This window comes from Pristis pectinata, chromosome 11 (assembly GCF_009764475.1).
Source record: "Pristis pectinata isolate sPriPec2 chromosome 11, sPriPec2.1.pri, whole genome shotgun sequence".
Classification (NCBI taxonomy): Eukaryota; Metazoa; Chordata; class Chondrichthyes; order Rhinopristiformes; family Pristidae; genus Pristis; species Pristis pectinata.
The window spans coordinates 43,665,800-43,688,841 of record NC_067415.1 but is presented as its reverse complement, the minus strand read 5'-3'; the positions used below and the strand labels follow the sequence as shown (position 1 = coordinate 43,688,841).

Here is a 23,042-nt window from a genome sequence, read left to right as displayed (position 1 = left end):
TTAAATTCAGGGTTGGGGGGGATAGATGAGTGGATGGATAAAAATTTTACCTGTAGTCATCTCCCTCCACCCCTCCTACCCTAGTAATGCAGAAGGAAGGCTGTACGATCCTGGGAGTGCACAACAATGGGGAACAGTAAAAGCTGTTCCAAGTTCCCTGCTGTGCTCCAAAAGAAGCATTGCACCCAGAATGATGTCTTCTCATGTCTTCATTTGTACAGAAATTGCTTCAGTGTCACAAGTATGACTTGTGACAGGAAGCATCTAGCCAAATTTTCCAAGTTGCACAACAAAAACAACTTTTAATTGAATGATGATGAAAGGAAACACAGCACTAGGCAATTGAACTTTCAGACCTATTTGGTGAAAGCTTTTCATATGTCCACTATCAATACTCGCACAAGGCACATACAGTTTGTAGCTCTGCTACACCTGCAGCAGCGGCTTTAGATGTCAGGGGCAGGATCTCTTTTACTTTGGTGTACATGTAGAAGTAATGGTACCTTTTCTCCAAAGCTGATACTTCCTTGCCTTCCAAATTTACTTGCAATACAAATATGGAAAGTTACAATGTGTGCATGTAGAAACACAGCATTAATTCTGACTTGGTCTGTTTTTGTACTCTCAAGAAAATATAATGGACTCTCATGGGGATCTTTCACTAAGGATCTCATTTATTCAAAATAAATCTAAGAAAGCTATCTGGAACCCAGAGCCATGAACATAATGTCTGTACTTGCTAACAACACAAAACTGTTGAAAGTGATAGATTCCAATAGTAAACTGGATTGGCTACAGGATGATTTGAATATATATTAGGAATCAGGCATACATGTCCCATTAGGTTTTGAGAATGCTGTTCTAGTAACAATTCAGTTGCCAAAGCAGAAGTTGCTTCAGAGCTAACAGCATTGTAGCTGATCTACCACGGCTCTGGGTTCCAGATTGACCATATATTTTATCTGATTTGAATACAAAAATTCCTACAGGGATGCAAATATAAAATGATAATTTCCTCTTAATCACTGACCATTAAGTGAATCTTTAAACACTGTATTTTTAAACTGTCAATATTTTCAATGTTTTCCCTTGTAACAGGTGAGGATGAAATAACTCATGAGGCTAGGAAAAGAAATCCACAAACTAAAGAAACTTACAAAAGTCTGCAGGATCTCAATGCCATTTACTCAAGTAAGATCTGCGTATGTGAAGTATTTCGATACTGTAACCATACTTCAGATCATTATACACATCATTACTATCTTTAACATTATCAGTCGCAGATAAATAGTATCCATAATACACTAATTTAATTTGTCACACAAAGCAAAATTGCTGTACAGTTTATAACCGGGTGTATCAACACAGTTTTTTTTTCAACTCTCTGTACCTTACCAAATTTACACAATTCACTCATCAGATTTTGGCTAACCTACCTCTTTCTGTTTTCCAGAAGATGACTCTCTTGTTTTGCATACTTGGTCATTTTAAATAACTATTTTTGTGAAATGGGGAGAGATCTATCTTTACTCAAAAGTTATGTTAGTTTAAGTTGTACCTAGAAATTGCTTACTGTAAAAAGACATTTCTCTTTTAATGCACATGATTAATTGATCATGTACACACACTGAAAGTTGTGTGAGATAGAAGGGCTACTGTATTTTGATGGGGCATTTGTTTGTTTTATTTTATGAACAAAGAAAAATATGACTACTGACCTTTGTTTGTGTTTAAACTGCCTGTTTAACTAAAGTTTAATACATAATGATGCAGAAACAGCTTTGTATTTATTTCATTACAGTGCCAAGTGCATTGGATTCTAAGAACAAGGAAATTGTCCTCAGTGCTGATGATGGTAAATATATTTTTAAAATGAAGCTTAAATCTCAGGCTTGTACTATTACGCTGACTTAACAAATAAGTTATCCAATGTTGTAGTATGTTCTAACCTCTAGTGTCCAGGTTAAGTTCTGTCTGTCTGTGTCTGTGCCTGTCTGTGTCTGTCTCATATCATTGGCAAAGACTATTAGACAATTGAGCAATTCCAATCCTCACGTATGATGAGTAAGCATTGATCATTACAATTCTTGCATTCCAAGAGGGTTTAAAGTCTGTTAGCTCAGAGGTGCAATTGCCTGATTTAATGGTATCAGCTGTGTGAAGAGCATTGTTACTCTGCTCTGTATAGTTAATTTGTCCACCCTGGACAAGCAAAGCAATAATGGCCTGGTTTATGTAGGAAAATGCTTGCACTCCCCTTTAACAGTCCACATCTTTGGGATTTCTTTACATGCACACATGAATGCATAGGTATAAAGTGCTAGTTAATTGCTTGTTGTTCAGGCATTGAACTCCTTACAGAGTTCAGTGAAGAAGCACAAAATTGTGAGGATTCCCTGATACTTATGTTGGGGAATCTTCATGGATGTACTGTGCCTGTATTGGACCTTGAACAGGGTGTGGTTCCCCATGTATTTCACTGGAGGAAAATGGCTGTAAGGAACTTTGGTAAGTATTAGTTACTTTAGATATATGATAGTGTTTTAAGTACCTTTCCATTGCTTTTAGAGATCAGAACTAATCATTTGACAGTTCTGGTAGTCAGGTGAAATAGCTTTCAGGTTGTCAGTTTCTCCCTCCACTCCATACATGTAATTCCATTACAACATAGAAGGCTCTACTGTTGCAAAGGGAGAAGTTTGCTTTCCTCTAAGTTCTTCCCAACAATTCCTTGCATCACTTTCATTGTCTATTTCTCAGTTGTTGTCTCTCTGCTCTCTTTTTCTCCTTGCCCCCACCCCCCCCCCCCTTTTTGACGCTTCCTCCTCCTCCTCCTCCACCTGCCTTCCTCCCCCTCTGGGGGGAGGGGGGTGGAAGAAAACTTGATTTAAAGTGCTATGATAAAATACAGGTAACCATTACTATTTTGCCAATGATCAAATAATGAAAGTCATAATAATTGTGCAAAAGCTGGTAAACTGCAAATAATCAGGTGGAGAGAGAAACAGATTTATTGTTTCAGATCAACAACCTTCCACTAACGTGAAATAATAGCCCACATTTTGGTAGGAAATATCTGCAACCTTGGGATTTCTGTGTTCCTGCGGAAATTTCAAAGTTGCAGTTCGCTGTTCGTAGTGGTTTGCTGGTGCATCCTGATGCTGGGCTGTCATGGATTCTAGCAAGGAAGTGTAAAGTTGTAGCAATTTTCCAGGACTTGCTTAAACAGGCCAGCTTTTCCATTCATTTTAAAGGAGTGGAATGGCTGTCAAAGACCAAAGTAAATAAAACTTAGTTTAGAATATTGTCATTTGCTTGTGTTATTTTATTAAAATGTTTTAAGTACTTGAATTTTCTTGTTTAATAACTTTTGAATGCTTAGATTCATATTTTTGAAAGCCTGGATATAATTTAGCCAGTTGTCCCTTTTTCCAGCTATTTTGTGGATGGGTTATGTTCTGTCCTTTCTTACTCACCCTCCCACAGCCTGCATCCCATGATAATGAGTATGGTCCTTTTGCTGCTGAGGATCTCATCATGATGGATAAAACCAGCTGCTTTCGATACATATCTATTGCCAATTGTAGTAGTCTGCTAAATAAACTTAAACTTTTTTTGATGCACTTAAGACGCCTTTTTTAATTGAACAAATTTGAGAATTCAATTATCCTGCTTCAAATTTATGATAACTGTAGCGTAGCGGTTAGCGCGACGCTATTACAGCGTCAGTGATCTGGGTTCGATTCCCGTCGCTGTCTGTAAGGAGTTTGAATGTTCTCCCCGTGTCTGCGTGGGTTTCCTCCCACATTGCAAAGACATACGGTTAGGTTAATTTGAGTTTAAAATGGGCAGTGCAGACTCGTTGGGCTAGAAGGGCCTGTTACCACGCTGTAAATAAAATTAAAAGTTAAAATAATAGAATTTTACCTTGCTTAAAATGACCTTTAAAACAGACTTTGCATGTGCAATCTTTTAAGGTTTTCATATGTAGGTTGGATTATTTTTTAAAACTTGCACAAACTTTCATATATCAAGTTGCATATGTGTTTGGAAGAGGATTTAACAGACCAAGGCTTTGTCATTGATGTGGAGTGAGAGATGATTCAATGGAGGTCAGATTTGGAGAAGCATAAATTATTTGCTGGCAAGTAAGAATGGAAAAATCTGCAGGATTATCGAGAGTATTAGTATGGGGCAATTGTTGTATTTTGGAAATGCACTCATTTTAATTAGGTCCATTATGTGCTAGAAGTTGTACTTTATAAAATTATTTCATGTTGCTTCATAGAAATTATTTTAAAAATATTTGAAATGGAAAATATGTTTGTATTTGCTGTTTAGTTTCCAATATTCCAGTGTCTCCAGAGAATACACCTTTGCAGTCAAAAAAGTTGAAGAGGTTGAGCCAGTCAGTACCTATGCTTGCTGAGGTAAGATAAACACAAATATCTGCTTTTATTGAATCATTTGGCATTCATAATTCCTGTCCATGGTCTTTATCCCACACTACAATGGACTTTAGTGTTTTGGGAAAACTAAATTCAGATGCTTGCCCAGTCACTTCAATAGTGACCAAGATCTGTACCCACTTCCTCCCTTCGCACATCCCCAGCTGTAAGCTCTGTTCTTCAACCCTCCAAGTGTTCCTGTTGTGGTTTCTTGATGAGAACTTCAGGTTCTGGAATCAGAAACAAAATTTGTAATGAGGTCCTGTCATTGACTTTGACCTACAAAATTCTTCAGCTGGATTTGGCCCCTATTCACAATCTCTCTGGAAATATTATAGTCGTTGTCAATGAACTTGACTTGTATTTAATTCCTAGTGTTTACTTGATATACCTTCACCTCATATTATACTTGTAACCATATCAGTGCAGGATAGCACTTGTTATTTCACTACTTACACAAAGAACAAGATCTAACGAGAATTTATTTGCAGGAATAATGCATTTTTAGATATGTTTTTGTAGGCATATTGAAATTGTTCTAAACCAAAGTGGAAAAATGGAACTTGGTGGGCATTTTCTTTGCATTTTTGGTGGGCAGGGCCTATTATGTTCTCAGGTAGTCCTAACAAACAGTTTCTCAGTACAATAAGTCAGTTGACCTATACCCAATTTTTTATATATATATATATATATATATATATATATATATATATATATTTTAATATAGTCCTGAAATACTTTAGAAACCACAAGTACTGAAGTTAGTAGTAATCAGTTTAAGAAATGTAGGTCAAAGCAGGTACATCACCAAAGGCTTTGTCTTGCGGCTGCAATGGCAATTCAAGAAATTTATTATATGGCTAGCGATGTTTTACTGCAGTTGCTTTTGGAACACATTTTCTTCAGAGACTTAAACATGTAGATGTGCTTCAGCCAAAGTTAATATGTGATTACATATTTAATGAGAATATTAGATTACAATACAAAATAAACAATGACTTGTTGAAATCAACACACCTACTACAAAATTTGTTTTTGAACTATTGTTCTACCTCACAACTAAAAGAGTACTTGCTGTGGATTTCTGTTTGATCAGCAGTTTTAGCTGTTGAGGAGAAAGCAATGATTTTTGGATGTAAAATAAAACTATACTAGCATTTAATATACAAGCAGTTCTAACAAATGACCAGAGATTATTGCAAATAGTCTATATTAGCAGACAGTGATTATTTTAAGCTCTGTTTGGATATAATTATGCCTTATCTGTTAAATCTGATGTCGGTGGGTGAATGTTCTTATTTCTGGACATTCCAATGCCAAACAATATCCTAGGAAGAAAGACAGTAGGAAAAGTAAGATAATTGGTAAGAAATTAATCTAATTTTGAAGGGATTTGATTAATTTGAATACCATTAAGATTAACATTTTGGGATTCAAAATATGTCATCCTTAAGTTTACCAGATATCCAGTAACGTAGTCTTAGAGCATACCACTTTACAAAGGTATTGAAATGCAACTGACAACAGATGATTTATTATGGAATTCTATAGAATGATGATACAGAGTCTCTGTCGGAAAGGAGCTTCCAGATGAACAAGCATGGAACGATGGCAAGCTCTTTAACAAACATTAGCAGCTCGCCTGGCATGACATCCAGATCCTCTGTATGTAAACCTTGTGTTATTCCATCATAACGCTTTTACTAACTAACTTTTCATTAACCAGGAGTTTGTTTGTATACTTCTCCTCAATCTCATCCACCCAGACAAGGCGGCAGGGATAGCAATTTATCATATGAACTAACTGTGCAGCCAATAGATCCTTGTTAGCAATGCTAAATGGAGGACAGACAGCTGTCCATTAAGATGATGGGTTATTGTAGATCCTGAATAACTACATCACAGAAACAACCATTTGGCCCCTCCAGCCCATGTAAGTCTAGGGCTTACTTTAGTGCATATGGCTGAATTTCCTTTGGAACCAATGGTCAGAGGCAGGGACAATCAACCCACTATTATCCTTTGAGCAGTATGTGGTCTCTTTATACTTTCTACAAAAATCCAATGCCTTTATTGAAATTAATTTGCCAATTACATGCCTATCCTACACTTCATTTACGTCTGCTCTCCCCTTAATCTGGCATCCTCTGCAAGTTTTAAAATTGTGCTTCCAATTCTCAAGCGTTACTCGTTTATGAAAATTGTGAACCACATTTTCCTTGTGATCCACATTTTCCTTGTGTGGATATCTTTAATCATATGTAGTTGTATAACTCCTCCTGTCAGAGTACTGCAGCCGTTGTCCCATGAAATTGTATCCCTGTGTTTCTTCTCAATCATTCAACCATGCAAACATCTTCCTGATTTAGCACATTTTTCAGATAATAATTACCAATCTTGAGGTACTTTTTAAAGATGTATTTTCTAATTTCTAAAATTCCCCAGCATACCTCACTCCTGATCTGTCATTGGTCCCGGTATGGACATTGAGCTGGACCACTCTGTTCCCTTTCTGGATTCCTGTCCAAGTGTTTTGCTTTGCACCACTTTTCCAGAAGGGGATCATCAAAAATCATTTGGGAATGGTGGAGAGTGCCACTGTACACAAATGATCACAATGGGGAAAAATGCATTTAAGTTTCATACATTTAGCTTTTGTTGCTTTTAACTGTTTCAGATTAGTTGTTGCGGGATAGCTCTTTCCCACCAGTTCCCAGCTTTTAGTTGTGTAACAGAAATGACAAGTGTGTGTGAGAATGACCAACTTGGTCTCACCAATGGAAATTTTTAATTGATCACTGGCAGGCCTGTAATGTGGCTGTTCCTTTGATTACTACCCTTGTGTGCTTTCTGCTTAGCACCTGCCAATAACTTTGATTCACTGCAAATAATATAACACCATGAAGCATGATACTTGCACTTCTTATTCCATTGTTTTCTGTGTTTGTGCACTAATATTGGCGCCATCCAGAAATATTTCTGTTGGTGTCTTAACTATTTTGCATGGATTTACTGTGTTGTGCATACATCTTATTTGTAGCATTGTTCACTAGCCACGCAGAACCAAAGCTGCTATGTTTCATGGTAGAGATTTACAAAAGAAAAGGTACTGAGGAACTAGATGCCAAATACCGGTTTGAGAGGTTAAAGTTAGGAAGCAAATAAATAGGACTAAAAATATACAAGATATGCTTTCTCTGCTTTGTTTCAGATTTGTGATTTGAGGATCTGCATTATCTTAAATTAATGCATTCATTTAAGTTGTTGCATCTAATCATTATTTAAGAAAACAAAGCAAAATGTGCAATGCATCCTGTGCTACATCCCTCTTAGTCAGAGCTGCTCAGTGAACTGTCTGGGCAAATGAAGTCAGACCACAACAGAAAACCTCAGACTGCACCTGGCCCATCAACATGTACAATTTTCAACTTTGGCAGCATAGCAGAAAATCAGCTCAAATGTTTTACAGTAATAATCATCAATAAAGCCAAACTGTTCTATGACCCTACTATTTTTTCTTTATCCACTATCAGTAATTTATATGGCCTGATTACAATTTTAAAAAAATTCTAATTGAAATATCTGCTTGCACTTTTTGTTTCTCCGTTTTCTCACTGTAAAAACCCAATGACAGACCATTTAAATTTAATTGTTGCATCTGGAAGTTGGGAAGATATTTGTCATTAGATAAAGGTAAGACTGTTCCAAATGCAGAAGAATAATCTAGTGTTCTCTACATTATCTTTTTCCCCTTGCAAAATGGCATTTTCTTGAATATGATTGCTACTTATGCTTATTTTTGTTCAATATTGCAATTTTCTCTCATTATTCAGTATTTCTTAATTAGTTCCAAAAGAAAACAAATTTGAAGGAGATGTTTGAGAGAAAACAAAGAACAGCAGCAAAACTTGCATTTTGCACTGCTGAATGAATAATGAATGAATGATTTGTGAAGCTGTATTTTCTCAATCTGCATAACCAATTTTCTTGTTTTATTATATAATCCTGGTATTTAATTAATTTGTGAACTGTTTGAATGCTAACAGGTTAGTGGGAGTATAATGAGCATATACAGTGGTGACTATGGAAATATTGATGTCAGAGGGAAAATTCAGTTTTCATTGGATTACGTAGACAAGTTGAAGGAATTCCATATATTTGTCGTACGTTGCTCAGACCTGGCTGCTGCTGATGAGAAGAAAAATCGATCTGATCCGTTAGTATTTTCTTCTCAAATTATTACTTAATCTTGTTAACATTTTTGTGTGCTTTATATGTGTCTTGTTTCAAATGTGATGCCAGGGCACTTCTGGTAATGGTCTATGGGATTAATCCAACCTATAATTTAGCCAGACTTGTAAGGATCTGAAATCTGATCCTAAAGGCCCTTATTCAGGGAGGATAAATTATTTTCAAAGGATTGGTATGTATGCAGTCATTGGAAATTGTTCCTCTGAATTGTTGCCACTCACCAAAGGCCGTGTGTGATCATTTTTACCAGTTTGTTTGCAGTCTTCTGCAAATGGTGGAGACATTGCTAACCAAACTGTTGCTTAAAATTATTGTTGTGTGCTTTTTTTTGAGCCACGCTGTTATAAATTATGATGCCTTTCTTCTAAAGTAAGTGGGACAGCTGTTTTTTTTGTCCCAGTGTCATTGGACTTGCACAGTGTTAATCTGAAACAGAATTAATCAGGTAAATTTTAGAGATGTTAAAATCAGTATGCAACAACAATATACAATACATGTGTTTCTTTTTAAAAAAACTTTACAGTTGACAATGAGATTACATACCAACATTAAAGTTAATATTTTGGAAAATCTCTGTACCACTAAATCTTATTATCTGATAGATTCCTTAATACTTTGAAGTTGATTTTTAATTACTTCTGGTTAGGTACTGGAGGTACACGGGATCTTTCTTGAAGAGAAGTTTGCTTCTGTTTCAGGCACTACTATATTGTGGCTTGGAATGCATTGTCTAAAAGATGGTAAAAGGAGGTTTAAGAGTTAATGTTACAAGAGAATTAGATATTTACCTGAAAAGGAAATAAAACCAAGGTGATATACCTTAATGACTACCACCTGGTGGCTCTGACATCCACCATCATGAAGTGCTTTGAGAGACTGGTCACGGCACGCATTAACTCCAGCCTCCCAGACAACCTCGACCCACTGCAATTTGTTTACCGCCGAAACAAGTCTACAGCAGACACCATCTCCCTGGCCCCACACTCATCTCTGGAGCACCTGGACAGTAAAGACACCTACATTAGACTATTGTTTATTAACTATAGCTCTGCCTTCAATACTATAATTCCAAGCAAACTCATTTCTAAACTCCTAGACCTGGGACTCAACACCTCCCTTTGCGACTGGATCCTTGACTTCCTGACCAACAGACCACAATCAGTAAGGCTAGACAGCAACACCTCCACCACAATTATCCTCAACACTAGTGCCCCACAAGAGTGTATCTTCAGCTCCCTACTGTACTCCCTATACACTCACGACTGCATAGATTCTGCTCTAACTCCATTTACAAGTTGGCAGATACTACTGTAGTGGGCCAAATCTCAAATAACGATGAGTCGGAGTACAGGAGGGAGAGAGAGAGCCTAGTGATATGGTGTCATGGCAACAACATTTCCCTCAATGCCAGCAGGAAGGAGGGTGGTGCACATGCTCCTGTTTACATCAACAGTGTTGAGACCAAGAGCATTGAAAGCTTCAAGTTCCGAGGAGTGAACATCATCAAAACCTGTCCTGGTCCAACCACATTGACGCCATGGCTAAGAAAGCTCACCAACACCTCTACTTCCTCAGGAGGCTAAAGAAATTTGGCATGTCCACTTTGACCCTCACCAATTTTTATCAATACTCCATAGAAAGCATCCTGTTCAGATGCATCACGGCTTGGTATGGCAACTGGTCTGTTTGTGACCTGCAAGAAACTGCAGAGAGTTGTGGACACAGCTCAGCACATGACGGAATCACGGAAACCAGCCTGACTAACTCCACGCCCCCCCCCGCCCCCCCAATGCACTCTGGCTAGACTTCTCGCTGTCTTGATAAAGCATCCAACATAATCAAAGACTCCATCCACCTGGGACATTCTCTCTTCTCCCCTCTCCCATCGGGCAGAAGATACAAAAGCCAGAAAGCACGTACCACCAGGCTCAAGGACAGCATCTACCCTGCTGTCATAAGACTATTGAACAGTTCCCTAGTATGATAAAGATGGCTCCTTGGCCTCACCATCTACCTTGTACATTATTGTCTACCTGCACTGCACTTTCTCTGTGGCTGTTACACTTTATTCTGCACTCTGTTATTGTTTTACCTTGTACTACCTCAATGCACTGTTGTAATGAATTAATCTGTATCAACGGTGTACAAGACAAGTTTTTCATTGTGACAATAATAAACAAATTTACCAAAATATTTCAATGCTTTGAAAAAGAATAGAAGAATTGGAATTAAATTCATTGGATAACCAATTAGCAAGCAAATAGACAAAATAACCTCCTCCAATGCTGTATAATCCTACAATTATGCAGGAATGCACTAAATATAAGGTTAATAAGACATTGACAGCCATTATATATAGGTCAGTGGGCACTAGGAAGATCCTAATTAACCTTAACTCCTTATGAGGAAGTGACAATAAGAGGACTATTTGCTGTACCTTACCCTAAATTACTGACAAAATTTCTATCAAAAGGCTACTAATTTAAACCAAACATTGTGGATTTGAGGTAAGTCTAGAGAATAGATACATAATTTATTCAACGGTTAAAAAGAAGTCATAGTTGGAGGATTTTTTTGGATTTGTGAACTTAAAGGAGAGTGGACGAAATTGCAGTTAATGTCAAACTAAGAGAGGTAAGTACTGATCTTAAAAAATATATATATTAAGTGGGTAGAATAATGACAGATGAACTTTGAATGAAGTTGTAATACTTATAAATGGAAGAAAAAGTGGCAACACTCCAAGAATGTGTTGAAATATGCGCACTGCATGAATATTGCGGAAGAAACTAGAGAACCCAAACAACTTGGTAGACCAGAGATTCATTATTTCCAACTGTCATTTGCAACCAATGTAGAGTAATAATCTGCATTCAGTACATTACAATTCAATGCTGCTGCTCTGTGTTTGTCAACTAATTGGCTAATTAACCCCTGGATGTTTTATTTTGTATGATGATATAATTTGCCCCACAAAATTGAAGGGAAATGGGACAAAGATCTATGAACTACACCCAGTCCAGGCCCTGGTCACTGAAATGATTTTTTAAGTAAAAATTGTGCTTTAAAGTGGAGCAAACATCCTCATCACTGGTATAAATACAGCTCCTCCCCTGTTTACGAGTGCTTGACTTGTGTGCGACCTATACATATGAATGAGCATTTGGGAGACCCGTGGGATTCTATTTGCCAGCTACTGCAGGGCTGCAGGCATCTTCTGTCACCTGGGAATGTGGTTTGTGGCTGCATTTCTAACTTGCAAACTGTCCGGGTTATGAACAGTTTACAAGAATGGAATCCCGCTGTAACCTGGGGAGGACCTGTTGACTAAAATATAAAGTCAGCATGGAATGATGTGCTTTTCATCCTGAAAAGGTTGATACCAAAGTAATTTTATAGAGCTAATTAAATATTACAGGAAAAGTAAAGCCAAAACAAATATTGAGTATAGGATGAATGGGATACAAATTCAGACTGGTAGAAGATGCATTTAGGAATGGTGTTGGGATATTTTTCTTAAACATCTGGGCACCAGAGGCAAAAATCCCAAGTCTTGAACAATTGGATGCAAAATAGATGAAACTCTGAATGAATTAAATGTAATGGGCTAAGTGGCATTCTCCAACTGTAATTACTTTAAATTAAGAATGAGAAAAATTAAAATGCAAGCTCAAGCAGCTTAAAAAGAAAATAACAGAACTCTTCTATTCAATCTTATCTCTTCATAAGTCTGTTGTTCTCTTAGATATGTGAAAAGCTACCTGCTTCCAGATAAAGTTAAAATGGGTAAGAAGAAAACATCAGTGAAGAAGAAAAGTTTGAATCCAATCTACAATGAAATATTACGGGTAAGGGGGTGGGGCATCATTTTTCTGTACTTCACGTTTAGCTATAAATAATATTTTAATTAAAATGTTATAAAAAATCTATAATAAATGGAATTAACTTTTCATATTTGAATATATTAGTAGAGATTGCTCTTTCTGTGATGACTCATCAGAAACCTTAGGGATTATATAAAAATATATCACTATTGGAATATCATATGCAAGTTTCACAGCGTGACAGTTGTGATGCAACCCAAAAGTAGTCCCTACACTTTTGGAAAGATGTATTGTCTGAGTGATGTTGCACATTCACCAGAGTGATGCTGGATCTTGGAATTAAAATTTAACACTGCTTTCATAAACGTGATTTGTATTCCTTTGAGTTCTGGAAGTTTGAGAAGTAGTTAAATTGTGGTGTGATGCATTAGTGGAGATGCTAAGAAATTGGAAGTACAGGAAGATTAACTGGATGAGCAAGCAATTATTTCAGTCTGTTCTGTAAGGTGTTTAGAGTGAGGGCAATGGGTCTTATTGCAATTAGAGATTTTTGGTAAATCCACACCTGGAATGCTATATTTAGTTTTAATTTCCTTGCCAAAAGAATGACATATTTGCCCTGAGATGGGGGTGCAGCCAAAGTTCACTTTTTTGGTTCGTAGGATGAGAGGGCTGTTATGTGTGGAAAAATTAGGGCAGGAAAGATCCATATGCTTTGAATCATGGGACATGATTTCATTGAAATGTATAAAATTCTTAAGTGTACTTGGTGCTGAGAGGCTCTTTCCTTTGCACAGTGTTCTTGGGACTTTAGAACTATTTGTCTTAGATTCGGACCACAATGAGAAGGATTATGAATCTCTGGAATTCTCTCCCTGGAGAACAGTGGCTGCTTGGCCAATTAGCATATTCATGACTTAAGACTGATGACTTTGCGGAACTATGAGAATGAAGGAATATGGATGTAGGTCAGCAATATGATGTAAAAATCATTTCTGATCTTACTGAATGCCAGAATTGGCTTGGTGGGCCATATGGCCTTGTTCTACTCTATTGTTTGTGTTTTTGTACTGTAATGTCAAGTTGGAGAAGCTAAAACCAAAGGGTATAAACTTAGGTCTTTAAATTTGGGTTCTTTGGAGTGAAATTGGGTAGCTTTCTCTATAAAATCAAAATTCTATGATTGCCAGAAACCTCAATAGAAACAAAAATGCTGGAAGTACCCAGAAGATCGGATAAAACCTGTGAAAGGAGAAACATTTCAAGTCAATGAACTTCCTTCAGAATATTGATCTGAAAGATTAGCTTTTCTCCATTGATGCTACACAACCTACATCCTCTATTTTTATTTCAGTGTGTTTTTCTCAGTAATGAATGTGGAGCTATTGCCCTCTAAAGGACATTAAATTAGTTGAAATTTCCAAATAAATCCATAGATTTTTGCAAGCCTACAGTATCAAGCTGTATGAAACAAAAGAAGGAAAATAACTGCAGATACCATTTAGCTATGAACTAATAATATGGTGGAATACACAATAAGGGCTGGAAGAACTCAGCAGGTCAGGCAGCATCTATGGGGGGAAATAAACAGTCGATGTTTTGGGACGAGACCCTTCATCAGGACTGGAAAGGAAGAGGGCAGACGCCAGAAATGGAGGAGAGGGCGAGGAGCACACGCAGGCAGGTGATGGGTGAGTTCAGTTGATATGTGAGTCCAGGTGAGAGGGGGAAGGTAGGTGGGTGGGGGAGGGAAGATATAATTGAGAGGTGATAGGTAGAAGAGGCAAAGAGCTGAAAGAGGAATCTGGTAGGAGAGGACAGTGGACCATGGAATAAAGGATGGAGGAGAGGAGATGGGTATGTTATCAAGGCAGAGGAATGTTTTACTGGCCATACCCGGGTTACACAGTTTATGGAGATCCCTACATATGAACTTCCGTAATATTATTAAATTCCTGGAGGGAGCATATATCATCAATACCATACTTAACAAATCAAGTATATGATGAGATAAAAGAGGCCGAGAAAAGATCCATTTTACTGCTACTTGTCCAGAAATTCAGCCTAATTTGCCTAATATCATCATGAAACCTAAAAAAGGCACACAAGAACCTTTTCAGAATGCATAACAGTATATACACGGGCCCATTATTTGCTGTCATTGTGAAAAGTGTGGTAATTGCTTTTTTTCTAATAACTCATGGAGTACAGTATTTGTTTACTGTGACTTTTTTTCTGAATTCCTGATTATTTTCCACAAAAGTTGCAGTTAATGGGGTATTTCCTGCTTGGCAAATTTGAGACACTCTGGTGTAAATTAATTGGCACTAAACATGCAAAGGCTTTAAGAATACTTGATGTACAATTAAATGAATAATTGTTAAGTGGTTAACAAATGTCCAAGAATAACCTCCTTGTGAGCAAAATAAAACTAGAGACTATAAATGTTTTTTTTGTTTCCATTCTAATTGTGTTCTGCACCTCTTATCTTACAGTATAAAGTTGAAAAAAATGTTCTGATGGCTCAGACTCTGAACCTTTCTGTTTGGCACAATGACACATTTGGACGAAACGATTTTCTGGGTGAAGTAGACATAGAACTTGAAAAGTGGAATTGGAGTAACAAGCAAATGGAATGGTACAACCTGAAACCAAGGGTAATTTATAATGAAATATTTTAAAATATATGGGACAATTCAAAACAGTGCAATTGGTGTAAATTTGAAATATTAATTCTGAATACTTAAAATATCGGTCACCTTCAGTGTAAAACAAAATATTTTCCCATTATGTATCTTTCATCAGAACTAAAAACTCAGTTATATAAGCATGTTACTGATACCAAGAAAAATAAATAATGATTTTGGGTATACTCTGTAAGTGCATAGAAATTCTTTTGCTTGTTGAATGAAACAGTGCAGTAACCCATTACAGGCTGTCTCTGGGTTACGAACACCTGACTTATGGACATCCCTACATATGAATGAGCTTCCATAATATTTTTAAATTCAAAAGTTTGACTATGTACATACGTTCATTCCTATGAATGGCAGAACTAGTTTCCTCTTTCCAGTTTTAGTAATTGTTCTTTCTTATCAGTCGTATGTGCTTTTGATACCATTCATTCCAATGTGGGATTATAGTTACCAAATTTTTCTTCCATTCAGTCTTTAAATGGCTTGCCCCTTATCGTTAGACTGTGTCCCTGGTCATTGACTCCCTGGCCATCAGGAACATCCTTTCAGCATTGAATCTGGCCAGTCCTGTTTAAAATTTTATTGATTTCCATGAGATCCTCACTCATTCCTCTAAACTCTAGTAAATATAAGCCTTACTGACGTAATCTCTCTCCATGCACTAGTCCTGCCACCCCAGTTATCTGGTGAACTTTTGCAGAGCTCCCTCCATAGCAACTCATTAGCTATGCTTTAATCCATTGGAACTATCCCAGAGTCTAAAGAATGTTAGAAAATAACCATTAATGCATCCACTGTTTCTAGGGACAGTTCCTTAAGTTCTCTGGGATGCAGACTATCAGACCCTGGGGATTCAGTTTCCCTAACACTATTTCCCTACTGATGTCAATTTAATTCCAACATTTTTGAGAGATTATTTGTATCCCCCTTGTGAAGACAAAACCTAAATATGTATTTAACTGGCTTGCCATTTCTTTATTCCCCGTTATAAATTCCCTTGTTTCCTACTAAAGGGGACTTACATTTGTTTTCACTAATTGTCTTCTTTTCAATAACCTACAGAATCCTTTACAGTCAGTTTTTATATATTCTGCAAGCTTCCTCTAATACTCTAGTTTTCAAAGAATGCTTATAGAGTAAAACAGTGTTACAAAGAAGAGGGAACTCTTGAGTGACTCCTGGGTTAACTCTGTAGAATTGGGAAAGAAAGCATTACTAGAGATGCTTTTGGAATGGTAGGATAGATGACTACAGCGAAGAGAAGGCTATCTGTTTCAGCTCCATGATAGGGAAGAGATAAAATGCAGATAGACAATCAGAAGTTTTGAATCATTGTTTGTGTACTTGCACAATCAAATTGTCAGGATTAGAAATAGCTTTGAGTTTTTAAAACAAAATCTATTTTGTATTTTTCCTCGAAGTATTGCACTGCAGGACAATTTTTGGATCAGTTTTAATGAAGTACATTCTTGTATATCTTGTACATGGCTTTTGTAAAGTCATGGCAAAAATGTTATAGACCAAATTATCTTTCTTATAATTTTTTGCAGACAATTACATCTTATACAACAGATTACAAAGGTACCCTAAAAGTGGCTTTCCGTTACATTCCACAGGGACACAAAGGTATTTTATCCTTCTTATCTGATAATTTACAGTTATTGGTATTGCATCAATATGCTTACTGATGTTTTTGCACACAGGGAAAAAAACAGGTGAAGTTCAGATTTGGGTGAAGGAAGCCAGTAATTTACCCCAAGTTAGGGCACATCGTTTGGATCCATTTGTGAAATGGTAATAAGATTACATTTGTATTACACGCACAATTATTATATAGCTTTTCCATGTTTTACTTTATTTTCCAAAGAATGCTTGTAATCTTATCTATGAGATTTATTTCTAAGGACCTTGAATTTGTGCTAATAACAAAGCAAGAAGACTTGCCACTAATCTGAAGAAAATAATCATCTCTGAAGTAGAGATTAGTTTCTGTTGAGCACATTCAAGGGGAATGCTGTCATTCAACAGCTGGGATGTTATCAAACTGACTAAACTGCCTATGATATGAAAATATTCTCCAGCAAACTAACAAGTAAACGGCCTAATTTTTAATTAACTATTTTCACTTACATTTTTCAGACCACAAAAAAAAGAACATTATAATGCAGATGAATGCAGATAGAAACTGATTTTTTTAAAAAAAGTTTCCTGCTAGGAAAAACGGAATTAACATTTTTATGTTAAAATGCATTATATTTTGAAATAATGAGGGAATTGCAGTGCACTTAGCATTGTGGTGTTAGAGTTTGATAAATAGTAATTGTTATTTAGGGAAAATAAATAATGAATAGGGACTGTAATTTTGGAACTGTCATGTTCACTCAGAAATCCATTTGCTGTGCTGATATATACTGTATGTGGGGAAATTCTAATAGTTATGTAGGAAGTTGCTGACCTCTTTCCATAAATTTTAGGCTACAATTGATCCCTAACTGGCTGAGAGCTGGTTCCGAAGGCTAACCAAACATCAAACTTGGTGACTTATTCACATCATTGCAATTACGAAGTTGTAATTTTTCAGTGTATATGCCAAAATCAATTCATTTTTGATAGTGGACCAATTATGTTTGAGATCAGACAAACTTATCAGTTTATTCTAATTGTTTTGCTTTCTCTACAAGTTACGTTCTTCCAGACACAAGCAGAAAAAGCCGTCAGAAGACTCGGGTCGTGAAAAAAACCAGAAATCCCAATTTCAATCACACCATGGTTTATGATGGCTTTGGGCCTGAAGACCTCAAAGATGCATGTGTTGAACTTTCAGTCTGGGACCATGATAAACTGGTAAATCATTTCCTTGGAGGATTGAGGATTGGCCTTGGCACAGGTAATAGCTTCTAAGATGTTAAATAGTTTGAATTTCACTATTATCCACTGCAACTATGATAATAATCCTGTTATGATTTTTAACAGCCTTCACTGTTAGGGCTTGTGAAACAATTGTACAAATCAGGTATTTCAATTTGTAATTTGTTTAAAAAATATTGGAATAGTGTCAGAGAATGGATTCAAAGTTAGATTAGTACACTTAACTGCTTCAAACATGGTAATTTCACTGTGAATTATCTTGTAACAGGATAAAGTAATGGACAGCTTTCACAGATGTGAAGCACTCTGTAGGAATGTAATTTATCATTGTGTTACAAGGAAAGACAATATTAACTGTGTGGTTTTGTAATCTCTAATGTATTGTGTGTTTATAAACTGTGGTGGAAAGGCGTATTCTTTCTTTATTGACCATTTCTTTTGTTGGACAGGTAAAAGTTATGGATTGGCAGTAGACTGGATGGATTCTACTGAAGAGGAAACACAAGTATGGAATAAAATGATCACCAATCCAAATATGTGGGTAGAGGGTGTGCTTCCTTTGAGAATGTTGATGCTTAGTAAAAACATCACAAACTGAACTGAAATACTGAATACAAATGTTACAAATCTGGGTAAGGTCTTTTTACAAACCAGTATCATGAAATATTTTTGTGGTCCAACACCAGATATGATAATATGAGAAAAAATGTTTTTGATAATTATTTGCATTGGACTAAAAATTCTAAGTGCACTTACCAAATATAAGAAAAGCTAAAGCTATATGTTGCTATATTAAATATGTTTTACAAAGCTGAGATATTGTAATTCAGCCCCATTAACATTGAAATGATTGAAGTAAACTATTTCATTCCAAAGTCGGTTTATTATCGATGCTGTAATATTTTAGCTTGTAAAAAAAAACTATCATTATTTTGTTTATATACTGTATGAAGATGAGCTTCAATAGGATGGAAATTATGCAATAATTCTTTCATTTTGTGGCACTTGAAACAGTGAGTACAGTATGTGCCTGTCACTTTATATGTGTATTTAGCACTGCTAACCAAAGATTAACTTCCACCCTTATTCTTTATAATCAATGAGAATTTTTTTCAAAGTTAGGCAAGTATTAATGACAAATAAAGTGTTTTAAATGTTTTTGTTCATGTATGGTTGGCAATGTAACACTACAGACAAGTATATTCATAATAAAGACACTACCATTGAGTGTTTCTCTTGATAATTTATTTGGGGTTTGAGGTTAAGATAACAGTCTTGTGCATGGCTGGTTCAGCAGGTTCATTCCACTGACATTACAGAAGTACAGGTTTGGCTAGTTTTTATTTTGTGATGTAAGGATGCTGGGTGAGGTCTTTTTTTTACAAACTAGTATAACAACATCTTTTTGTGGCCTGACACCAGATGTGATAATATGGAAAAAATAGTTTTATTTTTGACAATTATTTGCATTGGACTAAAAATTCTGTGTGCATTTACCAAATATAAGAAAAGCTAAAACTGTATGTTGCTATATTAAAATATATTTTACAAAGCTGATATATTATATTTAAGCCCTATTAACACTAAGTGATAAAAGTAAACTATTGCATTCCAATGTCAGTTTATTATTGGTGCTGCAATACTTCAAATTCCCTCTGTGCCAAAGTTTATCAAAGTCAAAGTCACGTTTATTGTCACATCATTTTAAATGGTGTGATTTTCTGTAGCGTTTCGTCTGGGACATCTCATTTCCTTGCTCCCTTTTGCTCTTGGTATGTATCAGTTGGAGGTGGATACTCCCAGTGGAAGATTTTGTTAAACGATACCTTTCTACAACCTTGGGACCCAAGAACATTGCATGGCTCTATCTTCTGTCACCCAGATTTTATGATATATGGCTTGGAGAAGCACTGGACTGAATGATCATCTCCTATGCTATTATTCATTTTATCATTCCATTACTAACATGATTTACTTTAAATATTTGGCTCCATTTTGGTGCTTCTGATTTTCCATTACTTCAGTGACCACCAATTAACATGAACATTCATCTATTGTCTTCCCCTTGTATAGTTTCAATGGTACAGAATCAGAATGTCCCACACCCAATGATTAGTTTCAAAAACCTTAAAGTATCAGTCAAAGTTAAATTGTGAACAGGTTTTATTTCCGGAAGACTGGTTCTCATTTTAATTAATATCTGCTATCCATAATGTTATAACTCCAGAATAATCCCTAACATATTCCCATTATGATTTAATGGGAACCTAGAAGGTCACCTCTCAGCCTCCTCTGCTGTAGGGAAAAAAGCCCCAGCCCATCCAGTTTCTCCTTGTAACTCAAAATTGATGACATAAACTAGTTTGGGATTTATTGACCCAGATTTTGTGTTAAGATTAACAGGATATTGCCACTTGCAATTAGCATGGAATAAATCCAACACTAACTTTTAGCATATACATCTACATGGTTAACTCTGGAAATCAGAAAACTGCTGTCCAGTTTGCCCTGCTTTCCCTATAAGCTTTACTGCACAGGTTCTCAGTGTGAGACTTGACAATAAAAAAATAAGTTGGAACTTGGCCACTCAATGGTGAATTTTTAACAATGCAATAACTATTAAAAGCCAGCAGTTAACCTTTCTAGCAATTAAAATTGACTTTTACAAGTATAGAATATAATTCCTTTAAATTTTAATTGTGATGCAGATATCACCATTTATTTTAAAATTCACATATCAGGCTAGAAATCTATTTTCCATAGGTTACATTTCACTAGTAACTATTTCTTGTTGAAATCTCATCCATCAGAAAGTTAATTACAATGCAATGCCAGAAACTCTGGCGTTTTCTGGTATTAGATGTTTATTTAAAGACACCATCTTGAGTGTGAACTCATTTCTGTGGTCAATGAAAATAATTGGCTCTTGAAGGTGCAAGAGCCAATCCCTGAAGAGCCATATCCTCGCCGGGAGGTTTGCTAGTGCTACTCAGGAGGGTTTAAACTGGAGTGGCAGGGGGATGGGAACCACAGCAGCAAGGCAACAGGTGGTAGGGTTGAGGTCAAGAAAGATGATATGACAAGTAAGACCTGATAGAGGCTTTTTAAATTATGAGAGACATAGATATGGTAGAAAGTCAGAATCTGTTCCCCAGGGTAGAAATGTCAAAGACCAGAGGACATTCTTTTAAGGTTAGAGGGAGGAAGTTTAAAAGTGACGTAAGGGGCAAGTTTTTTTTACACAGCGTGGTAGGTGCCTGGAATGAGGTACCAGGGGTAGTGGTGGAAGCAAGCAGGTTGGTGGAATTTAAGAAGCTTTTACATAGACACATGAATGTGAAGGGAATGGAGGGATATGTATGATACACAGGAGGATATCTAGTATAAATTGTTATTGATCGGCACAACATCGTGAGCCAAATGGCCTGTCCACTGCTGTACTGTTCTATGTTCTAAGTAAGAGGATAATGAACAAGCCCCACAGTGTCAACAAAGAGAATTAAATTAAAAGGTCCCTACTGAGTCATTGATGTTTTACCCACATTTTCTGAAAGATGTATTTTTCTGAGCTCCATTTTTAGTCACAAGTATCACTGATGAAGAGAACTATATCTCTCTGGTTTGCATCTCTGTGCAAGATATATAGTGATCACTAGCCCCATGGTGAGCCCTTGCCTCATTGTGCCATGGGAGTTGACTTGTTTCTATAAACATGACTTTTTTGTGGTTCACCCAATTGGACAGCAACAATATATGTAGCACCCATTTAATGCACCAAAAAAAAAGCTGAACTCTAATTTCTAAATACAGTAAAGTTCCACGAATGTACCATGTTCAGGATTTTGATGGTGCTGGACTGGGAGATCTTACAGGCCATTATATGTTATTCCAAATTAATATTCCAACACACTTTTAATTCTCTATTTAGATGTTACACTGTAGTATAATACATTTTCAAGCAAGCCCAGTGAGTTTCAAGAGACGGTAGGAACCAGGGCCCTGATGTGTTGAAGGGAGTGTGGAATCGACATCTGATGAGCCAGATGCCGAACCATTGGGATTTCCAAACAATTGGAAAGCGGGTTATCAGTCTTCAGCCTTTCAGTGAGTAGTGATGCCTCTGGAAGCAATTAATGTGGGCCTGGTTGACCAATTGGGGTAGGTCAAGGACCTTGGGACAGGAGATGCAGACAAAATTCAGTGTCCAGATGTTCACATGACATACATGATATTAGCAACCTTTCTTGGTGAAGCAAAGCATGGTATGCAGTGATGCCAACAATTGCCATACCAGCATGACTGTGTACATTTAAATATCATCTGTCCCAAATGAGAAGACATTTGAACAGTGCTAGTGTCTCGAGAATTCTTTATAGCAGAGACAAAAGAAATGATACAATAACAGAAAATATTAACATTTTTCTGTAAGGTTACCTGTCCAAACGCCTTTCCCATCTGACAACTTTGTAGCAGTATGCTACATCAGGTAGGTTTTATCGCAGTATGCTACACCACAGTGTCCCCTGTGAGGTTGCCATGTGGCTGTTGGAAGGCTGTTCCCTTTCACCTTGATTCCACATAGAGGTCCTTTGTTACCCAAAAAAAAGCTTTTGCCCAGGTTGGACCACCTTCATACAGCTACCAATTGAAAGAGCTCTCTGGTGTAGCTGGCTGTGTAACATTGTTGAGGGTGATGCTATAGAACATATGGAAAATAAAGACTCGTAATCTGGTACTAGATAACTAGGAATTGTGGGAGAAATGTGAAAGATAATTGAGAATGGTCTTCTGGGTAGCTAATGTTCTGCCGATGACTAACGGCTCCCCATGTATGGTAATGTTCTGACAATAAGGGCTATCCATAACTGGTGATGTCTTTTGATATGGTGAGATCTTATGTCTTGTCTGCCATGCAGGATGCGGCAATCTAATAATACCTAGTTCCTCAAGAGCGC

General features: G+C 36.7%; 1 protein-coding gene across 8 annotated transcripts in view; it reads left to right on the top strand.

Annotated features, from left to right (window-relative positions):
- Positions 1-19,314, top strand: part of sytl2a (synaptotagmin-like 2a) — a 117,762-nt gene extending 98,448 nt beyond the window's left edge. For 5 of the 8 annotated variants that reach the window (XM_052025992.1, XM_052025991.1, XM_052025993.1 and 2 more), the window contains 11 exons: positions 1,099-1,191; positions 1,802-1,855; positions 4,342-4,430; positions 6,000-6,113; positions 8,495-8,664; positions 12,445-12,547; positions 15,019-15,180; positions 16,770-16,845; positions 16,923-17,013; positions 17,901-18,106; positions 18,537-19,314. In XM_052025992.1, coding sequence (XP_051881952.1) covers positions 1,099-1,191; positions 1,802-1,855; positions 4,342-4,430; positions 6,000-6,113; positions 8,495-8,664; positions 12,445-12,547; positions 15,019-15,180; positions 16,770-16,845; positions 16,923-17,013; positions 17,901-18,106; positions 18,537-18,685 — 1,307 coding nt within the window. In that variant the 3' untranslated portion in view covers positions 18,686-19,314. The remainder of the gene's footprint in view (positions 1-1,098; positions 1,192-1,801; positions 1,856-4,341; positions 4,431-5,999; positions 6,114-8,494; positions 8,665-12,444; positions 12,548-15,018; positions 15,181-16,769; positions 16,846-16,922; positions 17,014-17,900; positions 18,107-18,536) is intronic. The other 3 variants (XM_052025995.1, XM_052025998.1, XM_052025996.1) reach the window with 2 other exon arrangements.
- The last annotated feature ends 3,728 nt before the right edge of the window (positions 19,315-23,042 follow it).